We start from the raw sequence: 21,371 nt of genomic DNA, 5'->3' as shown, positions 1-21,371 counted from the left end.
ATCCATTTAACATACCTCATGCAGATTACCCATTATGCATTGCACCTAGAAACATGTTTATTTGTATTTCTTTACAGTAATTAGAATATATTTTAAAACAGTATAAGTTAGATAAGCTGTTACACAACAAACTCTAAACATTAATAAACAAACAATAATGTCGAATTGATGCAATGACTCATGCATCACTTGGCAAAAAGTGCACTGATTTGAATAAAAACATTACATCGTTTCTAATTTATGTCCACTGAGAATGTTTCCCAACATCACTGGTTTACAGTAACTAAATACAAGCACGGCACAGTATTAACAGCACCTCTAATTAAAAACTTTACTCGCATCTGCTGAAACTATTAACCATGATTTAATATGAAACTCTAATTAACAGAGACAGCAGTTGTCTCCAAAGTTTTTACTTCATGGCTCACTGAACTGAATCCTAGAAACACTTTGAACAGATTTGTGTGTCTGTTCTCTGCTTTAAACTGTATAGAGCTTCATATACTAGATTTCCTCGTCTGTTAACACTCAGTACTCCACACAAAAATGCTTTGTGTTTTAAAATCAAACCTCAGTCAATCTGTCACGATTGACATCACAGCTTAATCTTAATGGATGAGGTGTGTGCGTGTTTGAGTGAATGATAACATATGAATGTGTGTGTGTGTGTGTGTGTGTGTGTGTGTGTGTGTGTGTGTAACTCAAGGTTAACAAATATTGACAGTGAATTATCTTCAGCAGAAGGGTCGCAGGTGGCTTCAACAGGCCTAATTTCACAGGCAAGGACTTAACACACACACACACACACACACACACACACACACACACACAGACACACAATGACAAGATTCATTCATGCAATACCATATTGGAAAAGATCACAATTGTCTGTTTTATCGAATAAAAACTCGACATGTTCAAATGCATCTATCTGCAGCTAAAGAAATAGTTCATATTCAAAATGAAAACTCATTATTTACATGACCTCTTGTCATTTCAAACCTCTATCACCTTCTTTCTTCGGCAGAACACAAAAGACGACATTTTGAAAAATGTTGCTAACAGAAAACCGATGGTCCCCATTGACTTGCTTTGGTTTGTGTCAATGGGGACCAACGTGTCTTTCAAAATATCTTCTTTTGTGTTCACACAGGTTTAATTTGACAACAGTGCGACTAAGTGATGACAGATTTTTCATTTTGACAGTGAACTATTCCTTTAAAATCGCAATGAAAATGTACTCAAATTAACTGCTTTTAACTAAATTCCTCTACATGTTACTGAGCTTTTATCTTGTAATTAAAGCCAATAAATCAGCCAAAACTGACAATTCCTTTATTCAGACAACATTTGGGGCCCTTTCGTACACTCGGGGCAATGCGGCGCAAGTGTTTTTGCCATTTTCAGCCCGACGTGGTTCTCATTGTCCCATCCTGTGGCCGGTTGTCTAAATAGCAAAGGCATTTGCGCTCATTTGCGAACCCGTGAGCTGGTCTAAATAAGGGTGTTTTAGGCGCATTGTTGGCGTGTTGCTCATTTGAGGAACTGAAAATAGACTGCATAATATTACTATAGAAATATTATTATTGTGTACATAAAGATAAATATACAGGTTTTCCTCTCTGGAATAGTGTTCAGTCTTTGCACTTGCAAATTCCGCCGTGTAAAGAGCGAATCCGCCGTGTAAAGAGCGAATCCGCCGTGTAAAGAGCGAATCCGCCGTGTAAAGCGCGAATCCGCCGTGTAAAGCGCGAATCCGCCGTGTAAAGCGCGAATCCGCCGTGTAAAGCGCGAATCCGCCGTGTAAAGAGCGAATCCGCCGTGTAAAGAGCGAATCCGCCGTGTAAAGAGCGAATCCGCCGTGTAAAGAGAGAATCCGCCGTGTAAAGAGCGAATCCGCCATGTAAAGAGCGAATCCGCCGTGTAAAGAGCGAATCCGCCATGTGAAGGGCGAATCCGCCATGTGAAGAGCGAATCCGCCGTGTAAAGAGCGAATCCGCCGTGTAAAGAGCGAATCCGCCGTGTAAAGAGCGAATCCGCCGTGTAAAGAGCGAATCCGCCGTGTAAAGTGCGAATCCGCCATGGCACGAGGAAACCGGCTCTTATAGGGAATGATAAATGAGACTCTGATTGGTTTACTGCAAGTTCACCCAAAAAACCCATTAATCATTACTCATTAAGATAATCGGGACATCCCGTTTAGACCATGTGCCCGGGCGCGTCAACTTTTTTCCCGTCGTTAAACTAGCAAGAGTGGATAAGGATACGCCCTGATCGCACCTGCGCCGTGCACTTTAGACCATGCGGTTAGATCGTTAAATATATTGGGAGAAATATTGTTGGTAGTTCACAGAATGAAACAAAAATTATTATTTTACCTAAACACATACTTCAAAATAAAAAAACTGAAATAATAATAAAAAACCTGATTAATAATGTAGAAATGGTCTCTTTTACAAATATATTACACTTAAATCACTTCCGTGTTGACCCTGGAATTTGAACCTAATTAGCGCCATGCTAGCCAGTTGTGTTAGCTAAAGTAACACCATCAAACAGAATGCGAATGCTAATATGTTAAAAGTAATGATTTTAAATGAATGTCATCTTATATCTCATTGAAAGACATAAGTATGACCATAAGTCATACAGGTTTGAAATGACAAGAGGGGGAGTAAATGATGAAAGAACTTTCATTTTTGGGTGAACTATCACTTTAATATACGGAATACTGTCTAAATATAATCTTACTGAAGTGTATGCGTGTTATTCTGATAGCAATGTTAGTGAAATAGCTCAGTATGTCATTTAATCCCAGTTTGAATGCAATCTGGGTTGAGCTAATGTATTCATTTATCTTCAACACAAAGCTTGTGATCAGTAAGATGCATTTACCGAATTATATGCGCTAAAAACGGTTTCGGGGAACATTTTCATCGTTCGACTGCTAATGACAACGAGAAAACATCATTAACCCGCTAAATTGGAAGAAAATGCATCGTATCCCACTATATCATCCAATTCTACTCTCTTTTTTTTTTGCAGGTAATAACATTTGGGAATACTGGTGTACTGTGTTATCGCACCAAAATGGATTGCATTTCAGGCCTGGTTCTTCAGGTTGTTAGAAATAATCCTTTATCAGAGATCTGGAAGGTTCAGCCTCATTTCCATATTCCTAACGTATCGAGTAATGCCTCCCATTTCTCCTTTATGAAATGTTCCCCCGCTCTCCTACCTCTCAACTCTACAGACAGTCTGATAGATAGATGTGTTATTGATCTCCAAGGGGTAATTTGGTATATCCAAGGACACCAAACATTGAGCTGCATATTCATTGCTGCCATAGAACGCTGATTCAGCGCGGCGTTTGATGAAAAATGCTAGTGCGGATATCAAATCAATTATGGATGTCGTGACATAACCTCTCCCTTTAAAACGACTTACAAACACAGTTCAGCTGTGGATACTGTGGATATTTAAACATAGAAATTGCAATTCATTGGGAAATGTGTTGTTACTTTTCTCGAAAGTTTCATTTTGGATCTATGTGGTTTTGTCTTTTACTCATTTGTTCGAAACAAGGGAGACATTCAATGACTCGGAGACAATTCTCACGAGAACCCGTCAATGACTCACAGTTTGACAAATGAGAGAAAATAACTAGCTTTCTCTGTCATTACTCTGACAAAAAATGGAAAGGATTTCAATTCAGTCCTTTGATCCTTTAGGGATCCTTCAACAACCAACACGTTGTTCTGGTTGACTTAAGGGAAAAAATGGAAGGTTTTTATTCATTTATCTTTGAGTGCTTGCGCTTTAAAAACAACTCAATGCCAATAATATGCTGAGAAAGAGAGAATAATTAGCCATCTGTTTTCAGCAGGGAGTGCACATTCATAACATCATTCATTATGATCAATTTCAGTCATTTTTGTGAATTTTGCAACTCTTCAAGGCTTGGGGAACTACTAATGTGATTTTGCTGCACTGCTGTTAGCATTTAATTGGCCGGTAAAGCTTGGCAACCAAAAATCTACCACTTCAATACAATACAAAATAAATAAATTGGCTCAAACTTGTTGAATTGTCACAACCTTAAATATTATTTATGTTCTCCAGTTAGCACACAAACTAGTTGGCAGGTATTTGCATAAGAACATTTAGGTTCAAGTGTTAAAACAACACGAATTGTTTTAACAATTCGTCAGACGAATTAAAGTTGTAACATTTAGTTTCGTTTTGGTCCACGAAAATGAAGCGACATTTAACCACAGTTTTTAATTTGTAAACCACATTTGGTCTCGTTTTTATTGCTCAACAATATTGCACTGTACATTTAATTATAGTCATCGTCACATGACCAGCATTAACGTTGCGTCATATTTTCGTCACGTGAGAAAGGTTTGTTGATATTTTGTCATCATTTTTGTTGACGAAAGCAACACTAACTACCATAGTAGTTTTTCCCAACTATGATAGTCTATAGTGACCCAGAACTGTTTGGTAACAAACGTTCTTCCTTTCTTTGTGTTCAGCAGAACAAAAAACAAGTTTGGATCAACTTGAAGACGGTATTTTCATATTGGGGTGAACTATACCTTTAAGTTAGGGAACATGAATAACACATTATATTTTGGTTATATTGCATGTTTGCATCTAAACCAGATATAACATTTAACTCTTGCACCTGAAGCCCCCAGCAGACCCTTTAACTCCTACATTAGCTTTCTGACTGACGGCTAAATCTATTAGTAAAAATGCTACTAGGTCCTTTACGAGATTGAGTGACAAAGCAGTGAAGGATTACTTACCTGACATAAACACAAGTCCATCAATCTATCAAATTGAACAATAAATATTTTAATGCTGACAGTGTGTTCACAAAAACAGCCAATTACATTCATAGTCGTCAACAAACGATCTGTATTAGTCAATGAACACCACATACCTAAACTCATAAGAGTTCATGTGTGTGTAAATATTCACACACAAACACAGCAATAACAACACAACACAGACGCACTGAAGCTTTTCTGCAACCTTAATTAAACAGCCTGAGGAAACTACCGATCAAATAACAAAACTTAAATCCAATATTACGCTGTGTGTGTGTGTCTATAAAGGATGATTATAACCCAACATTTTTCCAGTTCACAAAGGAAGAAAATTAATTAAAGATAAATTATGTCTGCAGGTACATTATTGTAAGAACATGCAGTTTTGCGTCACATTAATAACACTTTTTTAATCATTTACACCGCTGTCCAAAAATAAGAACAATATCTTCTCATTTGCATTAAAAGACGGATGACTACCATTATGATGCGAAATGATAAATTGCGAATATTTAAGGAGTGCTTGCGAAACTACTGTGCACTTCACCGTTTTAAAATATAATGAACTGTCTAAAGTGACTAAAGTAACTTATTTCACTCTGAAGTCAACAGGCTTAAGGCAGGAGTTAAAAATAAGACCCAAACCGGTTTGCAGTCTGAACAGAAAACAACAAACCTGATCCAAACCACATTGTGTGGAAAATGTGGAAGGTATCACTTAAACCAGGCTTAACATTGAATTAGCTGTAGAACGGAATGGCATGAAATCTGGCAAATGTATTACTTCTTTAACAGAAAGTACAAAATGCTAATTGTGCTGTGAATAACGTTAGAATTATTCAGATGCGGTTTAAATAATTTTGTTTTGCATTTCTGAATTAAAAGTGGTTCGATTGCGTGTAGTGCACACGTTATGCTCGTATGGAGCTTTCAACTGCATTGAAGTTACGGTCAAGCAACCTTTGTCAAAATAAAAGTCTGGTCACCTTGAATAAGTTATAACACTCAGATTTTACCACACCATCCACATAATGAGCACGTAAAAATAAAACAATAATACTTAAATTTAAGTAGACCTGAAAACCAAAGAAAATGTACTGGTTTATTAACACAGTTAAGTACATTACATTTTTTTCCACGTGTGGTTCCAAGTATCCACTGTAGGTTTTTATATAGTTTTATACGAGCATAAAATAGTTAACTTAAGTATTTTCATGTGGGCAAATATATTATTTACTATTGTACAGTAAAAAATGGAGAGAAAACAGAATCCAGAAAAATTAAAATGGAGAAAAATTATTTTAGGGAAAGATTTTATGGAATTTGGGGAAAATAAAACCGATTTCATATGTCTATAGTTGTATCTGAATATACTTTATTTCTTTCTTTCAGTCACAAACCAAAACCAAAATCAGGGAATAACATATCTAGTGCACTCTAAAACAGGGAGAGTAGGTGTGTAGAAAAAGACCGTTATTTCTTTCAATTATCTTTTCATTGTTTAATAAAAATAAACAATTCATGCCATTAATATGTAGGGAGAAAAGACAAATAATGAACCATCTGTTCTCAACCGAGTGCATATTCATCACATCATTCATTATGATCAACTTCACTCATTTAAATACATTTTGTGAAGACAAGTGTCTGTGAAACGCTGTGTTGATTCCAGGTTTTCTATAATGCTGCGAGCTCTTAATTGGCCGGTATAGTTTGCAAAGCAAAACTTCACATAAAAGCATACAGAACTATACTTTCTACTTAAATTCGTTTTATCTGTGACTGAGTTGAAAACAACTCTCATGGGTAAAGAGCGCCAGCAAGCTCATTCTGCTCCAAACAAACAAAGAAAAAAAGACAGGATCCCGGAGGTCTATCCCTAATATTTTGACACTTCATTGATATCTGACAAATTGATTCAAATAAAATCTATCGGGACTAAACGGTACAAAACTGTACAATCGTACTTGAGCAGCTGTAAGTTTACTTTTCAGAGACACTTAACGTTTACTTGAACAAATGCCGTACTTTGGAGCAGGCGATTCTCTTGATTAAAAGTTATTCCAGACCATGAACTCTTGCTGTTAAAGTAAACACAGCAATTTCCTGAATTTCGGCTTCGCCCATAATCTCTGTTTCCCCATAGCAAACACCCAATGCGAAGAGCGTAACCCCTGCGGAGATCAACGCTACGCTCCTCGCATGCACCCGAGGCTTGAAGAAGCACTGAGCTGGTTCACATAAGGCCACACACTTGCGTGCGCACACACCTCAACTCAAGTTCTTCCTGTAGGTCTTTGAATGCTTAACCTTGACCTTGGGTTCTAATGTCATTCTTTAGATTTTCATGCAATATAAAGAACAAACCACCTTTTTTCTAAAACAAGGATTGTTTGTTGATAATCTCTCAAGGTAAAACTTTAGATTGACCTAAAATCATATTCATGTTCCCAGCAAATGCTTACTTTAACATTTTCTGACTTACTTGGTTAAATTTTTTTGTAGTTTAAGGTACACTTGGAAGCATTGGCGCATGCATTTTAAAACATTGGGCGTCATGCATAAAACTTAAGGAGCTTCCATAGAGCATGCATATATTCGTATTATTCGACGTATTGTAAAAACATTATGTGAAAATATAAGCTTGATATCTTTAATAATATCTGAATAAGGTCAAGCTTGAAATCAAAGTTTAGAAAACCATTTTGTGCCAAATCATTAAATTCTTTTTTTGCATTGATCTATGATTCTCCTATTCCTAGATTTCACAGTGAGGGTCACTTTAACATTTAAGTGATTTTAACATTTATGATTGATATATCCTGAAAAATGTGATATACCTTTCAATAAGCAACATTTAGACATCAAGCCCCTTGTGCTACTTCAACTTTAACCCTTCTGCATATGGATAAATGTACCTTAAACAGAAGCGAGTCTTCCATGTGTTCAGCATACACGGACGTGAGCCGATATTGGTTTTCCACAGTGATATCGATCTGGTACCCGGTCAGTACGTAGCAAGCTGTGCGAAACTCTTGAATCTTCTTCTGGAACACTTCCTTCAGGCGCTGGTTCTTTAATTCTGCACTCTCCAACTGTTTACGCAGGTCTGTAAAAACATTCAAAGCATCGATTTTAAGCAAACACTCTCAAAGTCATTCATTTTTCATGGTTGACCAATATAATCAATGGCTAAACTCCCCCGATCTACCTATGTGATTTCTTTCATGGCTGACCCACTCATTGTGAATGCCTATTAAACAAGAAAAACCATTAAAGGCCAAGATCATATGACGATATTAATTTGAATATTACAGAACTGTGAAACCTTAATGGTCAATAAGAAAAAACTCAACTGTGTCTTACAGCGGCAGCCATTTCTGCATGTGCAACAGCAGCCACATCTCTCCGGCAACTTTAATTTTCTAATGGCGGATTCATGAAAATTGTATTATGGACTATAAAAGTTCTGCTGGAAAGAGAGATAAATGGTCTGCTATGGTCTACTGTAACTGCAGTTAAACTGCGCATGCAGCACATAACTAAACACACCGATCTCTTTTTTACATCAACTAGAAGCTCTTTTAAATTATAATAATTATAATCTCATTCAGTTGCCATACGGAACAGGACAGAACAACACAGAGAAAGATATTTGGAAGAATATCCTACGATGGTAGTCAATGGTGGCCGCGAACTGTTTGGTTACAAACATTCTTCCAAATATCTTTCTCCGTGTTCATCAGAACAAAGAAATGTATACAGATGTGGAACAACTGGAGTTATTTGGTGAACTGTTCCTTTAAAATAATGAATGAAAGACACATTTCTCAATGGGCATCCGTTTGCAAAACCGTGATGAATGTGAAACGTTTTAACCAACTCTCTAAAACAAAGGTCTCGTTCCAAAAAACAGGTAAGTAAAAACTAATGAGGAAAAACGACATAAATAATCGTAACTGAAAACACTTTTGGGTGTGTAAACGATCTCTTTTAGCAGATTTCGTCCAGACTCCATCTCAAATGCAAGAACATCGAGTAGATCAACAGCAATCAAACATTCTTCACCTAAACATTATTGACTTCATGGCCACGGAGTGAGTGTGCATAAACAAACAAGTAAAACAGATGTTCGCTAATTCAATAAAAAGCGAAACATGAAGAAGTGCACTCAGCTAATTGCACTTTACGTGCCAAATCATAGACTTCTGCAATATACTGTGTATTACGTAATGTACAAATGCTTTTGCTTTAAATGCAAAATATAAAACCAAACAAATGATGCTTTTCCTGCTCTCAAAACTAACTTTACATAGCACTTGCTTCAACTGCTTTGAATAGTCTGGCCCGAAGGTCATTTTTTATGGATGTGAAGTCAGTTCCCACAGGTACAATAGCAGTGTAACCATGGGTGTATTTTATCACATTAACAATGGACATGTGCCAGGAGGTTTAGCAACCAGAAAGTGCCCAAATACTCCATCTTAATTCCGCAGAATATGAAGAACCGAGCAAAATGCAGCAGTGCGTCAGTAGTAAATATCAGTTTACATTTCCGTCTGTATATACTGTATATATGTGCAGCTGCGGTAAAAATGATGAGATCTCTCAAATGTATTGTGGCCATTTCAGTACAGTTGCTGTTGGATTTCAGGAAAATCGAACCTCAGGAGTGATAAAGTCATTTTCAGGTCTGCAAAAACACAGTTATTTTGACCCGTTTCACCAGTAACAGGTGGAAATATATATATTTCTATTTATTATTTATAGGTATGTCTTTAGATAAAATGACATACAGTAGTTACATTCTGTGAACTACTTACACTGTTTCTCACAAACTTCGAATTTCTCACTTTTAAGCAATACAACAGAATTTGTTTTATAAATTTCTAGGAAACGTTCAAAAACAGTTTTTTTAAGTTGATAATCTCATTTTTCATGAATCTTGTCATGCTGTCAGTCTTTCACATTGCTGTTGGATGACATTAAGTCACTTCGACAGACACTGTTCTGGAATGGCTACAATACATCTAGAAATGCGGATTAAATGAAATGAAATGGTCTCTTCATTTTTCAAATGTAAAAATGTAGATTCTGCTACAACCATTTACTCCAGGGTCAGTTCAAAGCAATCCTTGTAAAGTTATTTACATTATAACAAGTCATTATAGTCAGTCATTAAACAAGCTATCAAGTCATCAAAAGCACACCAAGTAACCAGATCTTTGCATTCTGAATAGTACAAACAAACAAGTGTATAATCATCTGGGCATCTGGAAGGAAAAGCAGATCACAGAATAAAGCAGCAACAGTAAGAAAAGAGAAGCTAGAGGCAATTTAAAAGCAGCACTGAGGGCGTTTGTTTACCCGTGGGTCTGAGTCCTAATTAGACTCTCACCTCTTCACTAACACACAAAAACACACACACACAGAGAGAGAGACAGGGAGCGAGAGAGAGAGAGAGAGAGAGAGAGACAGGGAGCGAGAGAGAGAGACCGGGGGAGAGAGAGATAGACAGGGATCGAGAGAGAAAGAGAAAGAGAGGGACAGGGAGCGAGAGAGAGAGACCGGGGGAGAGAGAGAGACAGAGAGCGAGACCGGGGGAGAGAGAGAGAGAGAGACAGGGAGCGAGAGAGAAAGAGAGAGAGAGACAGAGGGAGACAGGGAGCGAGAGAGAGAGACAGAGAGAGAGACAGGGAGCGAGAGAGGGAGAGAGAGACAGGGAGAAAGGGAGAGACAGGGAGCGAGAGAGAGAGTGCGCGAGAGAGAGAGACCGAGAGAGAGACAGGGAGCAAGAGAGGGAGAGAGAGACAGGGAGAAAGGGAGAGACAGGGAGCGAGAGAGAGAGCAGGAGAGGGAGAGCGCGGGAGAGAGAGAGGAGCGAGAGAAAAACGGCACAATCATTGTGGTGATGAGGGATTAGGAGGAGGTTAGACAAAGGTATATTCACCCAGTATTTCCTGTGAAGGTGGAATGATGAGTGTGGTATCATCTGTTTGCATGGCCCCGCCTGCCTCCATTTTTCTGAGACGGTCCCTCAAACGTTGACATTCGGCCCTGAGCTGCCCCACCTCTTCAGCTCGCTGCTGCTTGCCGATGCTGGTGGGATTCATCTGCAGGTGGATCACCTTGGTCTTCACTGGATCATAGTCGCCCTGATGGACATGAAAAATATGAAAACGGTTATTTGCTTCCAACATTCACTGAAATTCAAGCTTAATATGTAAACTTTATAGGTGCTGTGTGTCATTTCTCTTTATAGAAATGCAATACAATATACATAACTTAACATGTCTTACATAAAGACCTTACATAATGAACATTATGTTTATATTAACTTAGAATGACCTAGTTTTATCTACATACACCGTGGGTCCTCTTACATGAAAATGACCATGTTGTTCCTACAGTAGCCCTAAATGGACAAACTGCTCTACAGAGTGTGTTTCATAAATACGTCTTCTCAAAAGCGAAAACATGACGACATCTTAGTCCTGTATCAGCCTCCACATGCTTTGAAAGGGAGTGGGGAGGGGTTAAGGAAGCCGTTGGTTGCAGTTCAATACCTCACCGCTAAAGGCCACTAAATTTCATACACTGGACCCGAGCCAGTTATGGGTTTAATGCCATGAACTGTGTAAATACTATGGTGCTTTGAAACATGGTAAAACGTCCCAGAAGCACTGAAAGGATTATGTCATTTTTAGATGTCTTTTCGAATGTAAACTGGTTTGAAAGCTGTTAAGAAATTTGGCATTTTGATGAAACAAGCTGCGCAGACTGTCAGCTATAACTTTTTAACTAAAGCATTCATTCGATTTATTTTTAACAACAAGAAAAGACTCCTAACACAAACCTAATCAGAATCCCTTTTAAATTCTTAATATGGTGCAAAACTATTTCGAACAAAAAGTCATAGTACATACAGACGTGCTCAAACTTGTTTGTACCCTTACAGCTCATTGAAATAATGCTTCATTCCTCCTGAAGGGTGATTAAATTAAAAGCTATTGTACCATGTATACTTGCATGCCTCTTCATAGAATAAAGCAGAGAAGCTGTGGAAAGAGATGAATTATTGCTTATGCTACAAAGATATTCTAAAATGGCCTGGACACATTTGTTGGTACCCCTTGGAAAAGATAATACATCATTGGATTAAAGTGATATTTCAAGCTAATGTGTTTCTTTAATTAGTATCACACATGTATCCGATCTTGTAATCAGTCATTCGGCCTATATATACGGAGAAAAGTAGTCACTGTGCTGTTTGGTATCATTGTGTGTCCCACACTGAACAAGGATCAGAGAAAGAAAAGAATAGACAAGCATGGTAAAGGTAAACACCACAAGACCATCTCCAAGCAGCTTGATGTTCCTGTGACAACTGTTACAATAATTATTACAAAGTTTAAGGTCCATGAAATTGTAGCCAACCTCCCCAAGCGGCCGCAAGAGAAAAATCGACCCCAGATTTTGAACAGAAGATAGCGCGAATGGTAGAAAAAGAACCAAGGATAACTGCAAAACAGATACAAGCTGAACTCCAAGCTGAAGCTACGTCAGTTTCTGATCGCACCATCCTTCGCTTTTTGGGCTCCATGGAAGGCCCAGGAGGACTCTGCTTTTGAAAGAAAAACATAAATGCAAAAATAATTTTTGAAAAGCCACAATCCTTCTGGGAGAATGTCCTTTGGACAGATGAGTAAATTTATAATAAGCTTTTTGGCAAGTCACATCCGCTCTATGTTCACAGATGAAAAAAATCAAGCTTTCAAAGACGTGAACACCATACCTACAGTGAAACACGGAGGAGGCTCGGTTATGTTTTGGGGCTGCTTTGCTGCATCTGACACAGGGTACCTTGAATCTGTGCGGGCCGCAATGAAATCTCAAGACTATCAAGGCATTCTGGAGCGTAGTGTACTGCCTGGTGTCAGTCGCAGGTCATGGGTCCTCCAACAGGATAATGACACAAAACACGCAGCTAAAATCACCCCAAAATGGATAAGAACAAAACATTGGACTATTCTGAAGAGGCCTTCTATGAGTCCTGATGTTAATCCTTTCCCATCTATGGAGAGAGCAGTCTGGAGGCACCCATCAAACCGGAGACAGCTGGAGCAGTTTGCTTAGAAGAGTGCAGAAGACTCACTAAGAGCTACAGAAAACGATGGCTTGCAGTGATCTCCTCTAAAGGTTGTGCAAAAAATATTAGGTTAGGGGTCATATCATTTTTGTCCAAGATTTTCATTTGTTTTATTATTTACAATATCGTGTTGAATGAAAAATCAAAAGCATAATAAATATTATTTATTCTTCTGTAAATATAAATTAAACCATCAATTCTCTCTATTCCACTAAAACATCATGGTAACACTTTACAATAAGGTGCCATTTGTTAACAATTAGTTGACAAACTAACAATGAACAGTACTTCTACAGCATTTATTCATATTAATTCATGTTATTTTAAGCTTTTACAAATAAATTATTAAAATCAAACATAGTCACTGTTAACATTAGTTAATGAGCCATGAACTTACATGAATAACTGTTTTGACATGAACTGACATTAACATGGATTCATAAATGCTGAACGACTAAATGTTGAACAACTAGTTGGCTAATGCATTTACAAATGTAAACAAATTGCACCTTATTGTAAAGTGTTACCAATATAATAAAAGTTTAAATGAGTTTGAAAACAAAAGGCTGAAACACATCCAGTCTGAAAATCAGAAACTCTAAATTGCATTTAGGTTTCATAACCGTCACAGCGCTTCAAAACTTTCATAAAATCAAATCCATTCAATCAAAAGTATGACACTGAATAAAAGTTATTAAAGAAAACTCACTAGCGCTTGTTAGGAAAAAAGCGACGTCAACAAAAACAAAAGAAGAGATGGAAAGTTGAGTCTGAGGTTCAGATTTCAGCCAGAAAACTTGAAACATGTCTATATACCGACGGGCCACCATATCTATGTATCATCACACATCTCAAAGTCTGCCTGAGACAAAATAATCAGAACGAAACAGATCTGAAACTAAGTATGAGATAACCTGGTTAAGTGAGGTTCAACAGCTCCTTCATCAAACAATTATATACACATTATACAGTTCAACAACTGAGACTTAAAATCTGACGATTAAGAAAAGCATTTAGCGTGAGACTATAAAATCAAGGCTTCTTCAAAAGGCTCTCACGCCAAAAAACTACATTTATCCAAATTACTTTCCAAACAAAAGAACCGAGGAGCGATAGTTCATCCCGGCCTGAAACGAAAGGCTTTATCTCGTGGAACAATTCTTCATTTGTTTTAAAAGCCATTACTGAGCCTTCTGGTGAATTAAAGGACCCATCAAAGAATGCCTCAATCTGAACATCTCATTACTGAGCAAATGACATGACCCCGAGCTGAACACCCGAGTATGAGAATAGGGGCTGAGAGACCCAAAGAGGCAAGAGAGGAAGAACGAAGAGAAACAAACGACTAGAAATAGCAAAATGAAAGACTCAACAGACTATAAGTTGGTGTTCCAAAAGTTGATCGAAAGTAAAACACAAACGCTGACGTCTTTGTACAGGTGACGTGTATCTAACACTCAGCTGAGCTTTCTGAATCAATCCCAAAAACAACCAAACATTTAAAATTGATAAAGGTTCGCAGGCCTCGAGCCAAGAATAAACCCTCTTTTACCTCGACAAGTGTCGAGTGAGTGGCTATTCATAAACGTCTGCCTGAATACGCTTATTTTTACTCCGACGCGTTGAACGTCACAGATAATGGCTAGAAGAGGCCTATAAATATTGCAGACGAAGTCAAAGCGCATTAAAACGCCGGAGTGAAAGGGATGAATGAGTGACGCGCCTTTTGGATTCCAGACTTTTCCGTTTGTTTTGAGCTGGCACCAGTGTCGAGGTCTAGCGGTGCATGTCTGACCGATTCCGGCCTGGCCGATCGCATCATTGCGCAGGAAGTGAAACAGAAGGATAAATGGACAGGCTGCTGCCGATAAATATAAAAGCATCACTATAAAGATAAATGTGGGGAGACAAATACCCACACACTGTTACACGGGCACTGGGCTCGAGGTACAGTAGCTTTTATACATCATAAACACTTCTGACAATTTAAGTGGCTTCTAAACAATACAGAGGTGGGCATTCGGTCTAACTAGAGCGAGTTCTCGAGGGGAACTCATCTGAGCTATTATTTAATGAACCAATCACTGTAAGCGATGACTATATTAAAAACATTCTGGCGTATATGGGTGTAGTTGTTATTTCTAACCATTTAGACGAACTACTCAGCAAAAACAAAATACACAAGTGACGGTTTTATTTTATAGTAAAATAGTTAATTGCTCTGCAACCATACTGAAATAAACTTCATGTTGTACCAAACAACAGCCCTTAATAGAAAGCTGTTCCTCTTCTGGGTCTTTCCAGGACACGTCCGGGGTCTGTACCCACATCGACTTTTTAACTAATCCGATCAGATTCTGAATGTTCCATGTCCCATTTTTGACTCCAGGTACATACTGTAACATGACGTACTTATGCTTCATTATGAAAAATCTTTATATTCATAAAAATACAAACAAATTGTTTTCACTAAACTATGTTTTGAGTTTATGGGTAGTAACTAAACCATGCATGGTGTGTCAGCAAAAATGAAGAAGCGAAATAACAAAGATAAATCTCCCCTATGCTATTTTATACTATACTTTATAAGATTATTTTAAATTATTAATATTTATAGTTTGTTTTTTATTTTTGTTGTCACACCGTAAGACCAGTATATTTGCCAACACCCATATACATATTTTGGTTATATATGCAGAATATCTCACCGTTACATTAAAGCAAAACAAGGTTTGTAATAATAATATTTATGAAGAAGTTGCGCTGATGTAATACTTCGATCTTACTTCCTGCCACGGTACATGTGTACTGAAAATATACCGATAGACACACATCAAACACGTTAAATATTTAAACAGTAGGACATATAGTCCATCTTCTTTAAGTGCCTCTAACCAAACATCATTTATTCATTGACCAAGAAAAATAAATACAAAACAACACTGTGAAATGATTAAAGCAAGATCCTCAAGTATGTTTAAGAAAATACACAAATATTACGAGAAACTCCAGCCAATTACATGGAAGTCAAACGTGGGTGTGCGCACGCAAGCACACATCTCGGTCTACAGCGCAGCTTCAACAATGTTTTTCACACATCACCGATAAATTGGCGATTTACAATTAGACCAGCAATAAAAACATGTAAGTTTGTACGAAGAGAGGATGTTTTGACTAAGTATGACCTTTTCTACAATGATGGCAAAACTGCAACTAGGAGAGCAATCTCTCTGAGCCCTTATGGGTAGCGGAGCGTCATGGCGCATTAAGCTGTGGTGAGCATGCAGGGACGGCGAGTTTCAATCTGGCTCGCTTCATTGCCTGATCCCGTCTCCCCTCTCATATCATTTACAGTCCACTTAGGAATAAACCATAAAACCAAACAACAAAACTATTGGCTAACTTCAGTATTTCAAATAAGTTTGATGTTACACAGAGAACACAGTGTTCGGTCTAAAACTCTGACAGCGTTAAATCAGTAATAATGTCTTAAATCTAATACACATGCAGTGCAGGCTGTGCCAGTTAAATTATAAACTACTGTGTGCAATTGATTTCATGTAATAATATTTACAATCAAATGTCATTTTTTAATAAAGGCGTGCGTCATTTGCGGGGTTGGGACAGATGGGACATGTCCCCAACACTTTTTGGTAGAAATTAAGAAATGCTTGCGGACGCTGTGCATTGTTTAGGGACCATTAAAATCTAAGATGCGTGGAAAATGCACAGCTTTCTCTTTATCTCCCGTTGCTCACACTCGTAACTTACGTATATTTAGGCAGACTAGCCAATAGACGGGCCGCCCACTACATATAATACATATTCCCAACGAGTTATTACAGAAACTTTATAAATATTGTTTTGTCATCTCTGTCCCCATCACTTTTCAAAACACTTAAGAAAGGGCATACTAGTGCACATTCAACTGTGCAACCAAAAGTGAACCTTTTGTATAAGAGAATATAATAATAAATGCCTTTTTAGATGGTTAGCATAACCTTAAAGGGACAGTTCACCCAAAAATGAAAATTCTGTCATGATTTACTCCAAACCTGTTTTCATTTCTTTGTTCTGTTTGACACAAAGTAAGATGTTGTAACTAAACAGTTCTGGGCCACTATTGACTGCCATAGTAGTTTTGTGCCCTAGAACTGTTACAAACATTCATCAAATATATGTTCAACAGAAAACAAACTTTATAGGAGTTTTGGAACAAGTTGAGGGCGAGTAAATCATGACAGAATTTTCATTTTTGGGTGAACCGTCCCTTTATTTATTTTGTTTGGCGCTACTAGTCGCAGTGAAATGAAAGTTTTCCTAAATTAGATTTTTTAAGGAAACATTTGAATAAAAAGTCAAAATGAGTGTTCAGGTCTAAAATGTCACCTGCAGGTTGTGCCTTTCCAGTCTCATCTCCAGGATGGTATTTTGCTCTTCCAAGCGCTGACGTTCTGCCTCCAATTCTTCAATCTTCTGCCTAAACCCACAATAAAAAAAAAAATTGCATTAAAAAAAATACTTGACTTACTTTTCAACATAACTTGAACGGACAAAATGAACACTCACAGAATACACCACCAACAACAGCTTCTTAAGGTTCATAAAAAAACCACATTTCATAAACCAATCCAGTGGGGTCCACTGAACAACTGAAATGTACAGTTTGATTTATATTCCGGATTCATGTGACAGATTTTGAAATAGCTTCAAAGAAAAAGGCTATGACGTAAAACGAAGATAAAATATTTAAGGTGCTGCATTATTTCTAGGTCAATGATCAAAAAGAGAATGTGACATTGAGCATGTAAGCTCCTTTGTGCAAAGGTCAGATGTCCTTGCTTCCACTGAAGCACACAAGATGCTCTCTGGAACATTCTCTAATCATGCTGGGATAACATGGATCATCAGGTTTGGCTCTTACTAGTGGCATCCATGCAGGCTCAAGGGCATGTTATCATTAAAGTGAAAGTGACAACTTTTCATTGAAGTTCATGAAGCTGATAAATACGGACAATAGACTTTATAATAAAAACAGCTGTATGTAATTAGAAATATGCAAAACAGAAGTGTTACAATATTACGATCAAGCTACTGAATGTGTATTATTAATACTATCAATTTTGCAACCTGTCACTTTCTTCTTTTCTTATCTTGCCATTTGTTGTTCTATTGTCCATCATGTTTTTTCTATCATTTTTTGTATGTCTTGTACAATTTGATCATCTCTGTACATTTGTATATTTTTCTGCACAAAGCTTGTCTGTGGAGAAGCATTCAAGAACGTTTTCCAATGTACACAGTACTTGTATGACTTCACATGACCCCACTGCATTTTTTCGTCAAAGCATTTCTGAGGAGTGCTTCCGAAATTTCCGCACGTTAACAGATAAATACGACCTCACGTTGTGTCAATTACATTAACATACTGGATCCGATATTTTCCGTCATAAAAATTGGGACTGGGTTTGATTATATGCGTGTTTCGCATCCGTAGCAAGCATTTTGGGAGGTGTTTTGACAATTCAGAGACACCGTACAAACCAGCGCCAATTACGAAAAAACGCCTACGGAAATGTCGGACTGTATGTGCAAAGACCTTTACACCGGATGTTCCGAGTTTAAAAGTAATTCAGTCTTTTAAAAACTATATATCAGGCAACATTTATCCTGGATTAATTTTCCTTTTGTAGACTTATGCACAAATCCTGGACTTCAATACAAAACAAATATTCAATGAAGTCTAAACCATAAAACGGTCCAAGAGCGATAAGGTGACATTTCTTTGAGGGTAATTACAGGGTCAAAAAGAAAGAGGAACTAGTGATTGAATGAAAGCACACTCCTTAAATGAGCGAGCAGGGCCACAAAAGCTAATGTAGAATAATCACATTTCCATAGTAATTAGGCAAAGCAACAGGCCATGACAAAAACCACAGACACAAGCTAATGCTTCACATGCTAATATTCATCCACCCACTTTAATATGTTAATAGTGGAATGAGAAATCCACCGCTTTTCAAGTCCCTCTATTTTTAACATTCAGTAGAAAGACTCAAAGTGCTAATAGCTCAAACTCGAGGTTATTTATTTGCCCTCGTACGAGCTGTGTTGTAATATAAACTGCGGTCGACCCCCAGGTCCCTCTTTAATTTACTCAGCGGTCAGGATGCATTTATCAATCAATGCTTCTGTGTTATATACACCTAATGGGAATACACAGCCTCAAACATATTTGAGTCATTCCGGCTAAACAGGAATGGGCAGCGGATGTAAAACTGCCAAACCCAGCCAGCTTTTTCATGCCATGTTGAAAGGGAGGGTAAATATGAAAACTAAGCAGATCGCATGCTGTGCTCAAGGAAATCTCATTTACATTTGACTGAAAACTAAATTTTTAATATCTTTTAAAGATTTGACGCAAGCCATTGAAATGCATCTGGTAATTGCGCAGAAGCCAGCCAATCACAACAAAGCTTATGAATTTGAGAAAGCTCTTGACGTGTCATGACAATGGACAATCATATATACCAAAAGGACATCAATTTACCTGAGAGTGCCGTTCTCTTCCGCTGTTGCTATGGGGCTTGTTTCAGTATTTGACTTCTGCTGCTCGCGAAGATCCTCAAGCTCTGCAGCCACCTGACAGAGCAAAGAAATGAAAGATGATGAAGATTATATAGCACCCGCAGGCCAGTAAAAATATGACTTTCCTTTTGACTTGATTTTAGATTTCTGGTATAACTACTTTTATAAAATATGATACAAAGACGACCCGACTAAAAAAATAAATATGTACATTTTGACCATAAAGTTAGGTCTCTAAAATAATTTCAATTGTAGAACACATCTTAACTAGACGAATTTGTACTGGCGATGCTACCCGAGCTGCCTCATAGCGGCTACAGCCACACCCATCCACTGACTGCAGAACAGTGCGAGTCTCCAAATGACGTTTCTGCATCATTTGTAAATAAATTCACGTGTATTGCGGTGCACACAGGGAAACGTATACAGCGACATTAGTTACGACACTGGTAACAAACAATTGCCCTCAACAACCACACGGGGAGCAGTGAGGAAAAGTTCCACAGTGTTGCTTTAATGGTTTAAATGTCAAGATTCCCACGATAATAGATGACACTTACCATCTGAGTTTGTAGTTTGAAGTTGCCTGCCTCCTCTTGGGCTTTGGACAGCTGAATCTATCAGAGCAAAACAGATCATTCCCATAAACACAAGATCCATAACCCGTAAATTATCAAGTCATGAGGGCAGTCAATATCAGACGCATTGCCTGAATATTTCTCCAATGAGGCCAGCCTACACAAGTCTAGACTTTTATCATGCGCTGTTTTCATAAATATCCCATCCAGTGTAGTGTAACTTGTGCTTAATTAAATCCCACAACATTCTTGCAACATAACAACATGAACTCACTTTTATGATAAACATCCCTTGTGTTGTTGTGCGTGATTCATCAATGTATGTTACTCTGAAGAAAACTATTTGCTTCATTTTCCACCTACTGACCACGGCTAAACAGGCACACTGACTTCTCCGTTGAAGTCAGAAATGTAATAGCCAAATAAAGAGTTCATTAAAATGACTGCAAAATGCATGATGTTGATGAATTTTACACAACAGTTCCAATCTGTATACATTTCTTTGTTCTGATGATAGTAGGAAAAAATACAATGGCAGTCAAAAGTGCATTCGAACTGTTTGTTGTCCTTCATTCTTCAAATGTCTTTTATGTTCAACAGAGCACAAAAATATAAGTAATTTTACCTACTATAGGAGTCAATATCTGTTTGGTTAAAAGCATTCTTCCACATATCTTTCTCTGTGTTCTTCAGAACAAAGAAATGTATACAGATTTGGAAAAACTCAAAGGTGAGTAAATGAAGACAGAATTTTCATTTTTGAAAGGAGTAATTCACCTTGAAAAGTAAAATGTTGTAAATGTTATACGCCCTCTTGTCATTTCAAATTTGTATGACTTTCTTTCTTCTGCAGAACACAAAAGAAGATATTTTAATAGGTGTTAGTAACCCCGTCTGCCCCATTGACTTGCATTGATTTTGTGTCCATACAATAAAAGTCAATGGGAACAAATGTTTTTTTTGGATATCAGCCTTCTTCAAAATATCTTGTTTGTGTTTTGCAGGAGAAAGTAATGCGCACATATTTATAATGACAACAGGGTGCGTAAATGATACCAGAATTTAAATTTGAAAGATGAATAATTTCTTTAGGTATAACACAGTGTCAATGTTTGCATCAATCTGTCTATATTTTAAATGAACCTCTTATTTGACTTTTGGCTTCAGAATGACTTTTGTTAACAGTATATAAAACAATTACATTTATGCATTTAACAG

At 37.5% G+C, this 21,371-nt stretch overlaps 1 protein-coding gene across 1 annotated transcript in view; it reads right to left on the bottom strand.

Annotated features, from left to right (window-relative positions):
• mad1l1 (mitotic arrest deficient 1 like 1) overlaps nucleotides 1-21,371 on the bottom strand; it is a 57,136-nt gene that overhangs the window by 16,412 nt on the left and 19,353 nt on the right. Inside the window, exons 13-17 of the mRNA XM_079462245.1 lie at nucleotides 20,136-20,192; nucleotides 19,538-19,629; nucleotides 17,377-17,467; nucleotides 10,789-10,993; nucleotides 7,757-7,947 (exon numbers count right to left, since the gene is read on the bottom strand). Of these exons, the coding sequence (XP_079318371.1) occupies nucleotides 7,757-7,947; nucleotides 10,789-10,993; nucleotides 17,377-17,467; nucleotides 19,538-19,629; nucleotides 20,136-20,192 (636 nt within the window). The remainder of the gene's footprint in view (nucleotides 1-7,756; nucleotides 7,948-10,788; nucleotides 10,994-17,376; nucleotides 17,468-19,537; nucleotides 19,630-20,135; nucleotides 20,193-21,371) is intronic.

This window comes from Barbatula barbatula (assembly GCF_947034865.1).
Source record: "Barbatula barbatula genome assembly, chromosome: 8".
In the NCBI taxonomy this organism is placed as follows: Eukaryota; Metazoa; Chordata; class Actinopteri; order Cypriniformes; family Nemacheilidae; genus Barbatula; species Barbatula barbatula.
This window is presented reverse-complemented; position numbering and strand designations above follow the sequence as displayed.